Here is a 20,511-nt window from a genome sequence, read left to right as displayed (position 1 = left end):
AAATGACTTTATTAAAAATCTCAGATTAAAATGAGAATGTTTTCAGTATTTCCCAAGTAAAAGAAAATGTTCATATTTAAAAAGAATTCTTTTCTGTATGTAATATGCATAGCCAACAGTATAGACACAGAAAGACCTCACAAAAGTACCAATTTGCAATGTAAGGAACAGTGTGAAACTGGATAAAGCAAGAAAACTACCCAGTATTCCTATAATGTACCAAACCTATTGAACTGAAGTATTCTGTTAATTTCTTTGTAATTTCAGAAGTATACATTTATGTCATTACACTTTTTCTTAGTTCATGCAGCTAAACTATCTGGTTTAGTTTAGACATAGATATAGATACAGATAATATAAACAACACGAGAAAGTTTTTAGAGGTTTTTTTTTAAGATACTTGGTTTTTAAAGATAATATATTCATCATTGTTTTTCTTGAACTGAAAATATTTTAAAACTATTTTGCTATGTCCTCTAGGTGGTGCTAATACTGCATAGCTTTGATTTTTCAGCACAATGAAAACATTAATTTGCTATGAGATAATTTTTGACGTAAATGTAAAATGGTGCCCATTCGAACTCAGTAATGAAGCATGGTGCATTTCTACAGCTCCTAATTTGACTAGTTAAATGACTCCATTACGTGTCTAACAGACAGAAGCAAATAATTTCTGGTCAGTTGACGCTCACTTATCCGTATCATTTTACCCTGAAAATAAAGTCTCTAATCTACAGTTTCTTTGTCTTAGTTTTTTTAAAATATTATTAAAGCAAACATACTTAAATAAGAGAGGTTAAACCAACACAAACTAACAATTAAGACTACAATACTGAAATCAAATTTATGTAATATGGGAGGATGAATAAAAAATATTTAAACTGAAATGGTAAATTAAATGAATGCTTGTCCTGGTTATTTCAGCTGTGTTGTCTGACAACATTTCTATTTTTTTAAATAAACTCTTTTTCAAAATCACTGATTTTGAAAGTCCAGTTAAATACTGTTAGCTACTCTATTAAACTTTATCACAAAACTTTGAGAATGTTTAGAAAGATTCTGTATGGTGTATAGCAATAAAATAAAAATGCTGCCTTAATAAATATCAGGTGATGAATAATTTTGCCCTGAGGAAAAAAACGGTTAATGCTGAATCTTAATGTTCCTCATCTAAATGCTTTTTCTTCCTGCTAAAAACAAGTTTAGAATTAAAGCATATCACTTTACACATATTGCATGCATATTAGTGAGACACAGCTGCTTATGTCCCACTCTTAAGAGCCATATGATTAAGTTATGGGATATCAGATAATCCAAAGTCTCTTTCTATTGGTCACCTTTCACAGACAAAGGCTTTTTAGTTTTAAGTCCATTTAATGACAGAATGTCCAATTTTATAAATGTGTGAGTAATTCCAGTGGAACACCTGTGGCTCCCTCCACTAGAATACAGAGTGGAAGATATAAAATGTCATTACAGTAACATTCACTGTCTGACTTTAACTGACAAAAGCAAAAATATTCAGAGTCAAGACTGCCACTCCACCCTGATGTATTCCATCATGCTCAGGTTTCCAGGGTCTCAGAGCAGTAAGTGTTTTCTTACATATCATATCCAGTACCAGTTTTTAATCAAAATGAGGTGAATTAAGGACAGAGTGGCTGTTTTCTGGTTTAAGTTGCAGTCTTAGGGGGGTTCATTTCCATGGAAGTTTGCAGGGACAGAGTCATTTGACTCCTATAGCAGTTAACAGGAGGGATGGGACAAATTCTTCCTGCGCCAGTTGGAAAATTTAGTACCTAACCTTATTTTAATGCTTTTTGCATTTACATTTCTTTGGGTTATTTTAAGTTTATATATATCTATAAAATAAGATAGAGAATATTATAAATATTTTGTTTCTATTTTAATACCTTTGATGAAAGTCTGAGACTTCTAAAGAATGGTGAGGAAATACATTCCAGGGGATCTAGACAGTCAAAGGAACTACTTTGATTCCTCCCTTAGCTGAATCTTTTCTACAACCCATTGCAGCAGAACTGCTATGACCCAAATCTAAGACTGAGAGGTTACATTAAAATGGATGGGCTTCTTCTGAGTATCCATTCTTTGCATACAATATGCATACATCGAGTTAGAACCAAATTTACAACTAAAAGATAACGCTGTTGACAGAAGTGTTAGTGACTCTCAAGGCTAGCTCCTGCTCTCAAGGAAGCCAACAGCAAAACTTCTAATTGATTTCAGAGAGGGGAGGAGCAGACCCTGTATGGAATAAAAGAAATGGAAGAAGTGATTCTATATGGAAATGGCAGATGTTCAAAGAGGAGTTAATATCAGTATAAAGAATATACATATTACCTAGCAAAAATACACTAAGGACACAAAAGCAGCCTGTAAATTCGTGAGTCAAAGATCTTGGATTCATAAGAGGAAGGATGATCTACTGGTTAGGGTGCTAGTGTGAGTCTCAAAGATTTGGGTTCAATTTCATGCTTCATCATGGATTTCCCATGTGACCTTAAACTTAGTCCTTCTGCACCTCAACTCCCTATCAGTGAAATGGGAATAACAGCACCATCCTGCCTAATTGGGATAGCGTGAGGATAAATTCATTACAGATTGTGAAGTGCTCAGATACTACAGCAATGGAGACTATATAAATTCCTAAAATAGATATGTGTACTGATCTGACTTATTCAAAAGTTGGGGTGAGGCCACCTTTAAAAAGAAGCTCTAAAAGCAATGAAAAGTTCATTTGGAACCAACAAACCTGGGCACTCCCAGGCTCCTGCTCCTACTAGTTTCAACAGGAACAGGAGCAGATTCATGTTGTCAAGAAACACCAGCTACCAAGGATTAGAAAGAGTAACAAATGAAATTAAAGGTGAAGCGGTAAAAATGTATTGGGAATACAATTTAAGATCCAAAATCAGTCACCAAAGATGGGCTCCATGCCAGAATTTTGCAGGAAGAGGCAAAGGAGCAGGGAAGCTTTAGCAAATATCTTTGGAGGGAGAGGAAATGCCACTGGATGGGAGGACTAATGTAATAACAGCTCTAGGGAAGATCAAATAAATTAAACACTAGTAAGCCCAACTTCAGCAGTGGGGAAGGTATTGGAAATACTAATCAGGGACAAAATAGGGGAAAGTTATGATTTAATTAAAGATATTCAGCATGGATTCACAAAAGAGAGATCATACGTAACAAAACTAATAGAATATTTTGAAAAAAAATAAAGAAAAAATAAAATGATGAAGAAAGCCGTGAGCATGACTTACTTGGACCTTAAAAAGACTTTTGCTGCACTACCTCCTGAAAGACTAATTTACAGTGTGAGTAAGTTTTGAAAAGAGGGTGAGCTGAATACTGGATAAAGAACTGGATAGGATATTGAAGGCACAGCTTTTCCTTACATTAACATAGAGAGATTAGGACTATGGGTGGTGTTGACTGGTGTCCCACAAGCATCACTAATAAGCTAATTTTTTTCACTTTCTGTATCAGTGATTTCAAAGAAGAAATCTACAAGAAGGCGGGTGAAATTTATGCAATATAGAAAATGGAGGAGAAACTGCAGACAGTAAAAATGAAGGTGGCAAAAAATGGAAAATTCAGAATTTCTTTGAGGGAATATAGAAAGAGATTTGATACAATTCAACAAAGAAAAAATTAGGGTGAACTACGTACATAGAGAAAAGGGATGACGTGCTTAGAGTTCTCATCAACTAATGGGGACAAAACAGAAGCGCTGTGAGGAATTCCGAATAAAGTGCTAAAATCTTAATCACAAGACCTAACAGCAGCACAAAAAAGTAAAGATACTTCTGTGATACACAAACAGAGGTATTGACTTTAAAGTGTTAGAAACCGTTTGCGCACTTTATAACAGAATAGCAAAGAAATAATTTGGAATATTGTACATCAGCTTTGACTACATTATCATTTAAAAAATTGAGGAAGTACAACACAGGATATCAAGTGACAAAATTATCTTAGTCAAAAACAAACCAGATCTATATTCCTTAGAAGAGGAGGTTAAGGAGTACAGAACTGCTATAGAAGGCTACTTAAGCTTGTGTCATATCTAACAGCAATTGGGTATGAACTGATGCTAAGAGAAAGCAGGCGCAAAAGGAATTCAGATGGAATTTCTTATGGAATATGCCACCAAGGACAGCAGCGGCAAAAATGTGTGTAAGAAACTATACAGAAGGAGTTGCTCAAAAGAAGGAAAGACAGAGAGTGTAAGTGATGGTTGTCCCTGACCTTCCATCCTAAACAACTGTAAAACATATGAGCCATGATTTAAAACAGACATTTGCAGGCAATTGCATGCATATCATGGGCCAGATCCTCAGCTGGTATAAGGTGGCCGAACTCCATACATTTCCATGTGTATATATGATGTATGGGTCCAAATAAGTGACATGCATGCAAATTAAGTGTAAGCATATACATATATCCAGGTAGGTATCTGGCTGGACATGAAAATGCACAAATACCTGACTGGACAGGTATCAATGGCCCAGACCCCAAAAGGGAATTGAACACCCCAGTGCCTTGCAGGATCTTGGCCTGTGTTCATAGGTTACACATATACAAAAGTCAATGTGCTTAAAAAACTGATACTTCTATTTTTCAGATTCTAAGAAGATATATAGAATGAATTTATGCCTCAATGGCATATATACTTTTTGATGATAGTACTGGGTCTCATGAACCATGTATGAAGTCAGTAGAATGACCATGCCAAAAAACTTATTCCACAACCCTTCATGAAAATAAATAGGATTTAAATACTATACTATACGAGAGGCCCCATCCCAGTCAGAATTAGTGCCCCATTGTGCCAGGTGCTATACAAACGCACACATATACATACATACACATATAATCCCTACTGCCCTTCAATTTAGACATCATTAATTGGCTGTTTACTAATTAGGGTTTGTCTACACAGGGAGTTATTCCAGACTAGCAATTCCTGATTAACTCCATGTGTGGATGCTCTTATACTGGAATAAATGTGTCTACACATATTGTTACTCAGGAATAGTTAATCCACTTTAAAATTCACACCCTACTTTTTTTTTGAATTGACTTTCATGTGTAGACAACCTCTTACAAGCACTGTTCCATAAGTGGGCTTTGAGGAAGGATTTCAGAGACAAATTGGAAAGGGAGTTCTTTGTACAGGGATAGCGTAGAAGAAGCAGGTGCAGGCAGAGTGGGTGAAAGGCACATAAGAAGGTAATCAAGGCAGACATCGCTGTTATAGCAAAGGGTGCAGGAAGTGATGTGATAAGACACTAGCAAGACAAGGTTAGAAGATAGAAATATAAAGGCTCTATACGCTATAAATCTGATATTTTCAGACCAGCTTGTAGTGAAAACCAGAAGCCTGATCCAAACCTGAAGTCAATGGAAAGTCCCCCACTGATTTCAATCATTCGATCAGGCCACAAATGCTCCACTCATTCTTACTTTCTCTCCATCAACACTTGTTTTATTTTTAGCTGTATTACCAAACAGCACTAAAATTGGCAAAAAATGTAACTGCCACTGATCTAATATTACAACAGAGATTAGCCAGTTTTTATATTGAAATACAGCATCTGGTCTGGATATTTATGTAGATGCATCAATATACCTATAACTCCAATTAATGGAAATGAGAATGACACATGCTTTGGAAAGAATTATCGCCAACTATCAGCCTTGTGTATTTAAAATGACTGAATTACAAATCCCTAAAAACTGTGAAACCCCAACAGCCCCTTAACTACAATGTCACAGTCTACAAGTTCAGTGTAATAAATACTAAAAATATATAGATTCAAGACTAAGACGTGGATCAATAGTTAGGGACAGAAGGTTGGGGGGAGAGACAAAGATAAGTTCATAGCACTTAAATAGTATAACAAGAAATTAATGAGTATGTTAAAGGTGCACTGACCATTATGGCTTCAATGTTCGAATAGCTAATTGGGAAATGACAAACAATCACCTTCAAAATTGTAAAAAAAAAAAAGGCAGATACTATACATTATTTGCAGTTAAAACAAAACAACCAACTAAATACAAAATTGGAGTTTGTTTGTTTTCCATATTGCCCGTTCCTGTGAGATTATATCCTGTGGATATAAAGTGAGTCTCTTTAACTTTGGCCTAACTTTATCCCCTGCAGCTTCCCTGTAACAGGATGATGAATGGCACAGGAATTCAGGGTTCCTCTGCTGAATCACCCGCATGTCAGGTGCTTGTGTTCTGTATAAAGATTCAATCTAAATTACTGATGAATCATAGTGGCAGGTGATCTCCAACCAGAAAATAACAGGAGGGAGGGGTATCAAAGTGTCTTTCTTTTTCTTACTGAATGGAGGGTGCTATGGGTGGAACAGGGGGCCTTCAGGGCAAACCCTAGAAGCAGCTGACCTTGGGGAAAAGGCTTAGGCTGAGCTTTCTATTTTGTTGTTATACTTACATTCGTTAATGAAGCCAGGAAGGGAGAAAGTTTGAATTATATACCTGGTATATGCATGCTTTGTTCAGAGGAGGGTGGAAACCTAATTTGCTTACACTTTCCCCCAAAAGATTTTCATAAAGATAAGAATATGGAAACTGATTCAGTTATCTAAATATACTAAACCTTTAATTTACAACAGAGCCTAGTTCAGTGCCCCTTAGCAATAACCAGAACCATGAATACAAGGCTTCTTGAATGAAAACAAAGCGTTAAAATACCTGTCTGGATTTTCTCTTGAAAATCAGTCATTGAGAATCATCTGTCAGTAAGACAAAATTAATTACTACATGTAAAATTGAGAAAATCAACACAAATTTAAATATTACATAATATTACAAAAATTATTATAAAAATCCTATTGTTAATTAGTGATGCATGTGTATCTTTTTTAATAACCAAAAATAGCCAAGATTTACCACTGTTATACATCCATTTAAAAAAGTGCTGTTTTTTAAAAAAAATTTCATTGACTACAGAAACTTTGGAAAAAGCCTTTTATGAAATACAGTAACTTGCAAAATTCAGTCATCTTTTTGAATATTTGTTAAAGGGTTGGTGCTGAAGAAACCACGTTAGCTTAAGTGTTAGATGCATGAGCTTAGCAGACAGAGTAAATAGAAGCCCTAACCACTTCATTCCCTAAAATGGGCAATTATCATGCTATCCCAGTGCAAATATTTTATTAATTTATGCAAAGCTGGTTTTACTTAGACAATTAAATCAATTTCTGTAAATACATTAAACATGTTTTTATATTTAAAACGTGAATTTAGCCCTGTATTAAATTTTTAAGGCCTTATTCGAGAAGATTGTATATGTTTACAAATAAAAAAAGATTTAAAGGGCATTTGAAATTTGGCAGTGACCTCACGGACAAGATCCCTTAACTAGGGCTCAGTGGAATCCAACATCCCCCCTCCAAAATGATTTTAAAATTCTAGCTGTCATTTTATGTACAATGTATTTACCAAAAGTAATGATTTCTAAAAATATATATATACCCTCTCTCTATAATGGAGGCATTGTATTTGCATTATCTCCTTAAACACTGCTTAGCTTAACCACTTTTCAACACATAACCTGCTGTCCTTTCAGTGAAAACAGTTCTATGATTACAAGGGATAAGATGCTAGCTCGGTCTTGAATTCTGGCCTTGTACTCACAGGGCTTGACAAGTACCGATTTTAAGTCCGACTCTGTATGCTTTCTTTTTTTCTTTTCTTTTTTTTTAAATAGATGACAGTTCATTTCCAACTTCATTCTGCCTCCTTCCTAGCATCTCCACGCCCTCAAACAAGAAAGATTGTTTTGTGAATGCTGCATCACGTTACTCTATTCTGTTTTAGGGAGCAGAATTATACATTGTGTAACAAAATGGAGAAATAGATTTATGCACCCTGAAGAGGACACAAGGGGGATGGAATTATCGACAGGGATAACAGCAAATATTTAATTTCACTTTTCCAAACTGACCCTTGTGATGTTTAGCCCAAGCATCTAATACTACTCCACTAAAGTCGGTAGGACTTTTGCCATTGACTTCAGTGGCAGCAGGATTGGGCCATAGAGCTCACACTGTGAGGTTCTGAGTGTCTCAGGTTAGGGACTGAACATTCTTTAGTTTCAAATCAGAATGGAGGACACTCAGTATCTTGCAGTATGGGGCCTCAAATGCTCACCTTTGCCTCAGAACCAATTCTATCTATGAGTGCACTCTCGCTGAGAACTGGGTATTTAGTTCTAACCATTAGTAAGCAAGAGGCTTGTGGCATTTCATAAATTAAAAAGAAAAAACCTACTGAAAAGCAACTAAAATGTAGTCCAAATCTTTGTAGAGCTGCAGAGCACTCAGGCTCTCTAGGAGGGAATGCCTCACATTAAAGCAATCCCCTCTGGCATTCAGACTGGTGTTGATAGGTTCTGGAGGGAACTGTTACTAGCCTTTCTTAACCCAAGGGTGTGACTCCATCATGTAGAGCCCATAGGTGAAAAAAAGAGGGTGGGGACAGATCCTAAGTTGTGACAAATGTACACCAGTTGAAGATCCATCCCAGAGAAATCCCATACATCCCTTCCCCAAAAGCGATTGCCAAACTGTCTAGGCATATTGTTTAAATTCTAACCTCACTCTTAAGTTCACTGCCCCAAACTACTTTACAGGTGAGCTGCTTTTTCAATCAACAATAGACAACTATTTAACTTTCCTTTCTCCCTCTGTGATATTTTGGGAATATACTGTACAATTGTCTGTAAAGCACTTTGCACATCTATGGAGTGATAGAAATAATTGATTTTCAATGGGATTTGTATTCTTAAGTCACTCAAGTGCTTTTGAAAATCCCTTCCAATAATTCTAATAATGAGAAATTTCATCCACCTAACCCATTGCTATTAAGTACCAGTCTGGAACAGAGCAGACTTCCAAAAACAAAGTGACCACACAATTAAAAATGAAAAACACAAAGTCGGTGATCAGTATTGTTACTGCCACTACTTCAGGACAGAATCACTCACACACGTTCTTCTTGGCTAAATCAAATACATGTTACAAAACACTGCTCCTACTGCTAGAACAGCGTCATCAAGAAAGCTCCTACAGCTGACTATCATATTCAGAGAGACAACTCCGAAGAAAAGCACTGTGGAAAGTACTGTGAATTGCCATGGCAAAAGCCTAGTCTCAATTCTCTGGCACTTATTTTTTCCCCAGACTGGCAAGCAGTGCACAGCAGGCTTAGTTCCTTTTGGAAGGCAACACTTCTTGCTCCTCTGCTGTGACACTCTATAAGGCCAAGCAAGGAGAAGCACTGATAATTTGGCAGATCCAGCACTTGATAGGCATGGAAGGTTGGAGTAAAAGTCCTCCACTAAGAACTGGGAGGAAAAATTTCCTCTGATTAGGACATAAAAAGAAAAAGGGGTAGGGGGAAGAATGAACACTGGCTGCCAAATCTGAAAAATCAATTATTCTGCTGAACACCAGTAGTGATAAATATAGCTGTCTCTACCCTCTCGTCCTCCTCCATAGAACAAATTGTTAAAAGACCCAACAAGCTGTTGAACTACAACCCTCAGTACCGTGCCATCACTTTAAAAACACAAACAAAAAGATCTTGTAAAACAGAAGCTACAAATCTCCAGACATGATTTTGGATTTGCCATTGGTGAATCCCCATGTCTGTTCTCTTTAAAACTTCCATTCTGCATTTGATGTGTGACCGAATAAGTGCAAATCAAAGCTTGAAAATCACCCAACAGAGTCCAGATCTTGACTACAGTTTTCAATTCATACCATGTGAAGAGCAAATCCTCACAGTCACTTAAACATCCCTAAGATCTTCAGCTTTGAAAAAAGCATTTGTCATCATCATTGTCTTTGGTCCAAATGTTGTACTTTTTAATGCAAAATAAAGTTACCAAAAGCGGTGATAAATACTGCTCCTCAAGCAATATGACTAAAAAATGATGGTGACAAACTGGTTTCTGTGAAGCTGGGTCCTACTGAAGACACTACACTAGTATTAGCAGGCACAATAATATGCTTCACTTCTTCAATGTATGGTTGATGAACTAGGGAAAATTTAATAAACTGGAACACACTCATATGGTGGGATGACAACACTGGACATGAAGCCAACCGTAGCATATGGGCAGGCAGTTCTGCCCACACAGAGCCCAACGGAAGGCAATGGGAGAGTGGATAAAGTCAGTGGGGGTCTGTGTGAGGGCAGGAACAGGGCCCAACTTTGCCTTTTTTGTGAAATTTCTCTTTTAAACTCTAGTCTTTTACAATTTTTTACTTACTTTTAAAGTGAAAGTGGTGCAATTCCAAGTGTCCAGGGACACAATGAAAATCTTCAGAATACTTCCTTAACCAAGAAACCCATGAAGAGATATGCATCGATAGAAATGGAGCTGGGACCCTTCAACATGAGGGAAACCAACAAGCAAAAGGCAGAAGTATTATTCTAATTGGGTGTTTTGTTGCTAGTGCATCTAAATAAATCAGTCAGTTGCACCTTGTAGTGACAAAGGCCACTATGTGATTTCTGATTGTGTTCCAGCTTCTGGCTGGTGGAGAGGGGCTGGTACATGAATATCTGTTAATAAAACAGTAGCTCATGGCAAGCCTCAAAGCTGTCTTAACACTTCTACACTCAGGCACTATCTACAAGGAGTGCATATGTGCCAATCTGCCTCTGGGTGCCAAACTGAGAACATGAATGATAATTCTGGACACCATTTTTGGTTTCTCCTCTTCAGCTGTGTACACTTAAAAAAAAAACAACCCCAAACCCTAAGAATCTTTATATAAATTGAAGAACAGTCAGCAGATGGTATCATCTAGGCCCATCTAATTCCAGGCCAGAAAATCTAAATCCCAGTTGTAGACAAGGAAATAAAGAAAATTTTATAATGATTAATAGGGGAGATATAGTGACAAATAGAAAACTCTGAGGATATTGTCTCTGTCTCAAGCATGAAATCCTTATAGAGAAGAGTTATTATATGTAGTGATGGGGGACATGGATAACATGCAAACACAGTGTGACTGATTCTGATCTTACTCATAACTGTAAATCCAGGAGTTATTCCTGATTTACACTAATCAGAACCCGTCTCTCTTTTTCTCACTAAGAAAATCTGTAAACTATTAAAACTATTAAATGAAACACCAGTTTCCCAAATACCTGCACTGACAAAATATATTCCACTGCTGATCCATCTATAGTATTTGTCAGTTTCTTTCTTTAGGTACCTAATGAGGAGGAAGTGAGGAAGACCACAGGAAAACTGAGAAGAACCATGATTCCTGCCTAGTACATGCAGTGAAGGGGCTTATATGCTTTTCACATAAGCACACATTATGTTTTCCATATTGTTTAAATGTGGCCACCTTTGACTTCTTACTGTACACGTATCTAAATTATAATTGGCTCATGCTAACAAAACACAGCAAATAAAGACAGAATCAAGTCAGACTTCTGTTCTAATTATTTAACTGGTTTTCCAACTTTGCACAGGATTTGACCACAGCCAAAAAAGCGAAAGGCAAAACAAAACACAAAAGATGGAACCTGCAGCAGCTAAGGACTGAGAGTCAGAAGTATATTTTCACAGGAGGCTGGGACCCACATTCCCTTTCTGTGGGTACAATTTGTATCCACAAAATGAATTTTGGCCACAAGTCTAAGTAGTTTCATTTCCAACTATCTGATTTTCACCAGCAAGCTGGTAGCTCAAAGTTCAAATATCCAGACTCTGCATTGAGTTGTGGGTAGAAATTTGTGGCTGCAAACAGTACATGTCAAAGGGAGATACCACCACGACAATATATTATCCCATATAATTATCTGAAGTGGAGAACAAGAATTGACTATAATTTGTATTATTACAGCTACTATTAAGGCTTTGGGAGGGAGTTGCTTAGTTGTTTGTTATTCATTTCTATCATTTCAACAAACTTGGCGAATTTGATTCTTTCCTGTTTTCATGTACAGTGTTATGGGGGAGAGGGGTCTATTTTCTGAAGCAAACATTTCAATTTTTTTTCCATAGGTTACCCTCAAGACCAAGAGTATGAATAAATATATGTACTGTAGCTACATAAATATAAGCACACTAGTCCATTTTTCCTAATATGAAACATATAAACACTAATTCATTCTTTGTATGAAATGTAAAACTTCACATTCTGTTCAAGCTCATTACTGACTAGTAACTTAAGCTTGTCAAGTGCTTAAAAGGAGCTTTCCAAGAGAAGTTTGTAGTTAAGCATATGGTAAGCTCGTCCAGTCCATATGACTGGTTGAGCATCGACCATTACTGTTGAAACACGTTTCCCTTAATATTATGACAGTATTTGTCAATGAAAATTAAATTGCTGTCAAACTTTTCCCACTAACTTACAGCACAACACTCTAAGAGAGCCAGCTCTATGACTCAAGCCAATAAGACCTCTTCTAAATAAACTCATCCATTTTACCTGCTTGTGAAAAGGTCCTTAAAGATTTATTTGTGGCTTTCGCAATAACTAATATGAGTTTTCAGATTTTTCTAAATATTTCACTTTACTCCAAACCAATATATATGAAAACATATTTGATTTATTTAAGGTGGGCTTCCTTAATTTCCTCATTAATTGGTTCAAAATTTGTGAGTGTACCTTTGCAAAAGGTGTGTGCAAAATCCCACAGAACTATTTAATTGTGTATGAAGCTACCTATTTTGCATGCATATATTTGGCAAACTAGCTGTATTTGCAAATATGAAGTATGATCATGCAAACACTTACATTTGTGAGCAGTATCATCTGATCAGATGTGTTTGCAGGATCAAGGACTTAGTTGGTATTATTAAAAAGACTCAAGCAAAATTTGACCCAGAAAGTCTAAAAGACTACACATTTACAATGAAAGATTACAGCATTTACTCTGCTAAAATAATTCAGTAGCAGCTTATAGATGCTATTTTATTGGCTTTTTAAAAAAAAAATGCTATTAATTTCTTCCTGACTTTTGAACAAAATTTCACCTTTCATACAAATGACTAAGAACAGCACCTACAAATATAATGCATTTCTGCATGGAATAATTGCATTAACCATGCCTCTATTTCTTCAAATTTATTTAAACTTCCTAAAGAACTGTATTATAAGCATTTCTGCATTTTTATATCAGACTTAAAGAAAGATGTCAGTGATGAGTAAGTAGTTAGGCAGGAAAAATATATAGATAGGTATATCAAGTGCAACATAATACCTACTTGCATCAAGTAATCAGAGTAATGATTACCATTTTTCATTTGGTGTGTAACCCTTGCCCCTATGCACACATGAATCCAATCTTACCTACCATCTTAAGAAAATACTTTTACAGTGAGGCTGACATCAGATCAGTGTGGAATTTTACCTCTTTGTTATTGTTCTCTGTACCTTTCATGAACAAATTTTCTCATTAGAACAAGCAGCTAGTACCTTAACATCTCAAATCTGTTTTCCATGTTTGCACACACATTTACTGAAAACAGCTGAGCAAAGATTTTACCAATTTTGCTTATAATCCAGGGAGTTGTTTGTTGGTGCACTAGCATTTTATAACAATTCCTACGGATTTTCCAGAACAATAGTCTTAAAATGTGGAGATGTCTATTTTTAGCACTCATGTGGTGATTTTCAAAAAAGGCCTCTGGGAGTTAGAAGCCCAACTTTCACTGACGTTCTGTGGCAGTTGGGTACCTAACTCCTTTAGAAAACTCCATCCAGGAGGCCTTTTGAATTAATGGGAGTTAAATCAAACACTTCAGCAGAAACTTTTAAATTCATCTTATATGCAGCAGGATGTATGAATATGCAATAGTAAGTGGTGTATGCCTTTCAAACCTGGTCATAGCTGAGATGGCTACAGAGCCTAAGAACCAAACTTGGCCTTTGGCAGTATATATGCGACACCGATTGAATTTGACCACAGAATGCAGTAACTAATATAGTATTCAAACGCAATAACTAATAAGTTCTCAGGGATCCATATCTTTTGAAAAGTTACAGACATTAAATGCCCTTTCTGGTGCTGCTATTAGTAATGGAATAAACAGCAGGGTGAGCTTATATTGTGACAAAAGCCCAAAGCAAGACATGTTTTATTCTTTTGATCTGGGGCTGCAGAAAGTCAAATCAGAGGGCATGCGGCTTTTTTAGTTTTGTGATATCTCTGTAGGGGGTACAGGAAAGCACCCAGGTGCTGTTACACGTTGCGCTTTTCACATAAACAATTTTCTATCTCTAAACTCAGTGGGCCAGATTTCAGTTGCAGCCAGGGCTGCCCAGAGGGGCAGGGCAGGTGGGGCAATTTGCCCCAGGCCCCGGACCCCACAGGGGCCCCCATGAGAATATAGTATTCTATAATATTGCAACTTTTTTTTATGGAAGGAGCCCCCAAAATTGCTTTGCCTCAGGCCCCCTGAATCCTCTGGGTGGCCCTGGTTGCAGCCAGTAACCTAAAGCCTAATTTTGGCAGTTTGTTGTACTTAGCTACTCTGCTGGGAAATGCATCATCATCCCCTCAAATCCAGACACAACATTAAAATCCGTAGAAGAAGACGATGTCTATTTCTCTCTCTTACCTGGAGAGAGAGACACACAAAGATTAAGACTCTAAAAAGGATACAGGATAAGAAAGAATTCCAAAATGACAAGTGCACATAAAGCATCCTTTTTAATCTGAGATATTTCTTTGAGGAGTGATTTGCAACTCAAAATGGTACTTGTGTGGCATGCACATGGCTTGGATATGATGAGCAGTTGGAGCAAAGATTAGCTGGAAACTCTAGCTGAAAAAAAAGGGAGAGGGCTGATTTTTCTCTGTGTTTAAAGGCGATAATGTCACACCAGCCCATCACAATTTCAGCAGATAGATGATGGAATTTCAGTCCCATTCTTGACATCCAGTACACAAACAGGTACATTTTGGCAGTTTAACAAAAGCCAATGTGGGTGGCAAGGTAGCAGCAAATTTAAGCATGAATGCTCTGGATGTGGGGGCTTGCACCTGATTACCAGATGCTTCAAGCAGATGGCCAGGGATACAAGAGAACAAGGCTCATAGTTAGTTTGATAGGGTTACGAAAAACACCAAAACCAGAGAGAACAGAAGAAAGAAATGTTTCCCTGACTGCACAAGATACCAAGATCAACTGAACACAGATACAGTTTACACATTCTTTACCGGACACAAGAGGTAAGTCCCAGAATTTGGCTGATGATTAAAAATCAACAGTAAAGTTCTCAATAATGTGGCTCAAAAAATGTTGGCGCTAAATAGAACTGGAAGTTGTCATTTGAGCACAGGATATTAACACACAATAGGGTTTCCTCTTTGGAAAGTTCAATAGAAAGTTATAGGAGACTTTACAGTGATGAATAACTCATTATATGCAGAAGGAGAGTCAATATATGCTCTCTGTGAGTGATTGCAAATCAACTATTTAACAAACAGTCAAAAATATCCGAGCTTGAACTGAAAGGCCATTACAGATGAAAACCCAAACTAAACAATATGTTTCATTTTTACAATGAACTCAGATACTGTAGCAAATTATTCTCTCTAATAAAAAGACAATATCATGGGGGGAAAGACAATATCATGGCGGCATCATTGTGTAACTTGGGGTGTAACTTTACAAGTCTAATTCTCATCCACAACAGCAAGTATGTGGACAAAACCGTGCAATGGCTTCAATCCTCTATTATATCAGGAATGATTGTTGCCTCCCTAAAATCATTCCCATAGCAAGGTTAGGTAAGTAAGCATGGGTCTGGTTAGTATTTGGATACTAACTACCCAGACTCCCAGGAAATCCCAGGCGCTGGGATTTTAAAGAAAGCCCCTCTTATAAACTTAGATGTCATTAGATGTCTGATGTCATTACTGAATTAGTGCGGCAGAATGGTGTCAGGAAGTGGTGATGTGTTACTTGTGTTGATTTTTTCATGAAATGTAAAACACAAAGAATTATTCACCAGAAATAAATAAAAATTTCATGGCATGTTTTGTAAAAGTAGATGTTTTAGCCCTGGTGTCCTGGCCAAAATCCCATTCTAATAATTAAATTCTGCCAATTTAACTTCCCATTGTCATTTCATTTAGATATGTTATCCTTCACGACTCCTCCCCAACACTTTTGTATTGCATTTCCACTGTTTCCAACCAGAGATGGCTGCATTCCTTTGGGGAGTGAAATGATCCATGCACAGGTGCTATATAAATGTATAACATTAATATTATTAATACATGGAAAAATCATCTCTCTATGATAAACATAGAGGGACCATTTATGAAGTTCTCGCACAAAACTCCCATTGACTTCAATATGGGCAAAGACACCAGGATTGGTCCATATACAGAAATATGGTAAATGGAAAATATATTAACTGTGAAAGTCTGTGTTAAATATATATGTAAATATGAATACATATACATGATTATATTTAACATAGTTTGAAATATCTAAGCTTAATAGACACAAAAGTGGACCAAATATTTATATGCAACATATTATACTTGTAAAATATGTTCTTGATTGTATACGCCTGAATCCGGATCTTAATATTTCACTCACTGGGCCAAGAAGAGGTAAGAACATGGCAGAGCTGAAAGACTCTGTGGCTGGGAATGTCCCTAATGCCTGACTTGAGGGGGCAACAGTGCCATAACTCCTTGTTGGTTTGCATTTGAAACAGAATGAAACTTTTTGCTGGAGGGCTGTGGCTCTCTTCTTTCAGGTGTGAAGTAATAGCTGGTGGGAAGAGCAAAAGGGAGGAGAAAGTCCAATTACTGACTCCTTCCTGCTGCCAAGGGCTTGGATCCCAGCGTTTGGAAGCACCCTATGCTAGGGGGCACGCCACATGAGGAAGCCAGATGGTACCTGTGTAGGGGCTGGGGAGGCTTCATGGTGGAGGAGTGATTGTCTCCACAGCCAGAAAACAAACAGACAAATAAATGAAAAATAAAAAATGGATGTGCAGAATTCCTTACCATACTCTGGCCACAGGAATTTTTGCTTGACATCTGACTGACAATCTGACAGATACTCTTTTTACTTCCCCAGTGTCAGTAGTCTGGTATGTTTTTAATACACACAGAGCCAACTTTTGTTTGTTTGTTTGTGTGTGTACTCAAGGAATGAGATAAAGCGGAACATGGAGGAAAACATTAGCTATAGAGAAGAAACAAGAATCTTACTTACTGCCGCCTCTCCTCTTTAGCGTTCTAATCATTATAGCACATCCGCTCAGCATTACTTTTTCCTTCTGTACAAATAATTAAGACACCTGTGTTCTTCTTATTCAGCAATCCACATTTTAAAGAAAGCCCCTCTTCTAAGCTTATATTTTTTTTTACTGTGTTTCGGTTAACAAAACAACAGTGACTCACATTGCTAAAGATTCATAAAGGGGAGGAAAGTAGTAATTTTTGTTTAAATTAACAACCCCACCCCCAAAAAAACATTTAACATTAATCTGCTTCAAAATGGCCGGTGGCCCCATACAACTTTGAAATCTGAATAAACTCCTGGAGGTGACTCTTTGCCAGCATTTTCTCCTATGCCAGCTCTCTCACAAACGAACAGCTTGTATCTCCATGAAAACCAATGGATGGAACAAATTGTATTAAATTATGTAAAATGATACTAAAGAGCACAATCTATCAGTGAAAAAATATATTTAAAAAATGGAAAATCTTGTTTTAATAAATTTGAGAATATTATAAAAGACAATTAGGAGGGGAAAATGCTAAATTTTTATTGCACTTAAAGGGATGTCTTGTGGCTATAAGCAAGAAATGAGATTTATCCTCTCATAGGCCAGACAAACATAATTCTTTGGTGCTTTTGACATCTGAGTTATTTAGCCTTCCTCATACCTCAACATGTAGAGAAATCCAATCTCTATGAAGCTGAGCATAGCCCTGTGACATCTCAAATTGTCCCTCCCCATCGCACTGTAGGAGCTGTCATAGCACATTATGGATCCAAACTTCCTTTCATTTCATTCAGATATCCCCCCAACACAGGGTAGAGATCATTCAAGTATCTTTGGCTGATGGTTTTTAAATTGATGATTTCCAAGCATCAGTTAGTTAAATCAAGAACAAAAAGATATGACTATTTCTGTACCCAAGGAGGCAGAAGGGGTAGAGATGTGAGAGCTTTTGGCTGATTTGAATATTTAAAGGACATTATATTGACATATGATCGGAAGTCGTAATTCACAGCTTTGTTCAGATAATACACAGTTTTGTGGTTGTGGAGACACACAATTTCTGCAGGCTTGTGCCCAGTTTAGAACCCCAGGAGCCTAACCATATTTTAGGAGATAAAATTGTCTCCCTACTATGGTAATGGCACATGAGTTCTAGTTTTCCTTTCCTCGTTGGATTAATCACATTGTGGCTATCAGACACAGTATAGGGCCAAGGATGATGATGTAAGGAGCCTCCACCAAGTCTGCTCAGGCAGATCTTGGGAGCTGTATTAGAACAGTCTGCTCCTCTAGGGCTGTTAGGCAGAAATCCTGCATTTCAACAGCTGGACAATCTTAAACCTGTATCGCTACTAGTGCAGCAAAATAAAACCAGATTATTCAGAGGTCCTGCCCTCAGCCAAAGGGAGAGAGAACCATTGATCCAATCTCAAAGTTAGTTTGAAAAAAAGGTTTGTATTTTTTTCTTGCAAGAACATGAACTGCAGGCTGATGATCCTTGGTTGCAGAAGACAGCTAATTTAAACCGCAGCCATGTTAACTCCCTACCTATCCCTATCACATCTGTGGAAGGACATTTTTATCCCATCTGAATCAGGGTTAGTTTTAACTCCACCTCCACCCAATAGCTCTCCACTGCAGATCTTTACAATCCTAAAAAGTAAAAATAACTTCTACAGTCAGTAAATCACATACCAGAACAGCTCAGCAGGACAAACATGCATTGTACTTCCATAGTCTCACACCCCACAGGGAGCCACAAATAATTTTTGCTCTGAACAGAGTTCATAGAGACCTGGAAGTTTAAAATTGTTCCTGGTTTTCCATTGAATAACACTGGAGTCCTGCAAAAATGCTCTCCCTTCTTGTGGGACAGGAGGAATTTTAAGGCCCCAGGACAGAGGATAGAGGACTTGCAGTGCATCTTCTCAATATAGTTATATGCTAGATTTATGGAACCAAATACAGCTAATATTTTAAATAAAGAAAATATTTTAAAATCCACACACATACTACAAATAGCTTAGGAGGTTATTAGAGCATGGGAGCGAAAGCGAGGCTTTCCTAACGCAACATGACAGTCCATATTACATTTTGCAACCTGACAGAGCTCAAAGTCCAGCTTCAAATGGTTAAGTCTTTGATTTTACAAATAATATTTCCCTGCCTTTGTGATCTAGTTGCCACTGACAGCCTACCCTTGTGACTCACAACAGCTGGAGTTTCTAAACTGGCAGCAGCATCACAGTGTGCCATCAGGAAATTTAGAATGAAAACATAAAAAATATAAAAATAATTTTAATACATTCTGAAAAATGTAGAGGTGTAAAGATCCGAGGACTAAAAAAGCATCCTGCTAGAAAAACTATTTTTAAAAAGGCTATTAAGAGGTGTGAAAGCAAAGCTGTCTATTATGTTTCTAAAGAAAGGCACCAAACACTTTTTATACCAACAAATTCTGAGTGACCATTTTTGACAGACAGTTAACACAAGGTCACTGCCAGTCAGTGGGCTGGAGGCCAGGAAAACCTCCTGGGTGTAAATTATAGAACTTTGTACATTAGAGTGCCCAAACAATTGAGAAGAAAATTGAACTTCCCTAAAACTGTTGGTTTTGTATCATCTGAATTAAACATGATCTTCACTGATATTTTCTGGGTTTCTCTTTGGTATCCTTTAAACTGCAGGATAATTTGATTTTTTCTTCATTATAAAACTAACAGCTATTGTACTTACATATTTTTCATGTTGTAAATTGGAAAAAAACCAAACCCTTGGGAAAAATATTTCCTCTCCCTGTGTGTAACTCCCATTAAAGGCAGCAGAAAAGCCTCAACGCATGCATTTGCAGGGAGATGAGGACAGACTCACGACTGGAAATACAAATGCTCCTAATCTGAAAGATTAAATTTACCCATAGTAACAGTTTTAAGCATCCAGCTTTTTATCCTGCCAAGTTTGGCAGTGAGTGTAGTACTTTTCTCCTGACTAACTCCAAACAGTTTATGCTTTAAAAAACCCATAGCCATACAGTGACCAAATAAATAAGTGGATTACTCAAACTGGGACAGAGTAACACAAACAAGGAAAGCAAACTTTACAGAACTGTGCTGGGACACTGACCGTCTAAACAGTGAGCCTGGCTCTTTTTAATGGAACGTGTTGCCATTTTGGGCATGTGAAAGTTACTATATGATCTGATATCTAGTCTAGGGTGCAG

At 37.2% G+C, this 20,511-nt stretch overlaps 1 protein-coding gene across 3 annotated transcripts in view; it reads right to left on the bottom strand.

The window, feature by feature from the left end:
• ZNF536 (zinc finger protein 536) overlaps positions 1 to 20,511 on the bottom strand; it is a 292,886-nt gene that overhangs the window by 70,812 nt on the left and 201,563 nt on the right. The window contains exon 6 of one of the 3 annotated variants that reach the window (XM_075073678.1): positions 6,751 to 6,791. The exons of the other annotated variants lie outside the window; for them this stretch is intronic. Within the exon in view, the coding sequence (XP_074929779.1) occupies positions 6,778 to 6,791 (14 nt within the window). The 3' untranslated portion in view covers positions 6,751 to 6,777. The remainder of the gene's footprint in view (positions 1 to 6,750; positions 6,792 to 20,511) is intronic. 3 annotated transcript variants of the gene reach the window in all.

Source organism: Chelonoidis abingdonii, chromosome 19, assembly GCF_003597395.2.
Source record: "Chelonoidis abingdonii isolate Lonesome George chromosome 19, CheloAbing_2.0, whole genome shotgun sequence".
NCBI classification, from domain to species: domain Eukaryota; kingdom Metazoa; phylum Chordata; order Testudines; family Testudinidae; genus Chelonoidis; species Chelonoidis abingdonii.
Note: the sequence above shows the minus strand (reverse complement) of the source record. Positions and strands in the feature narration are given on the sequence as shown.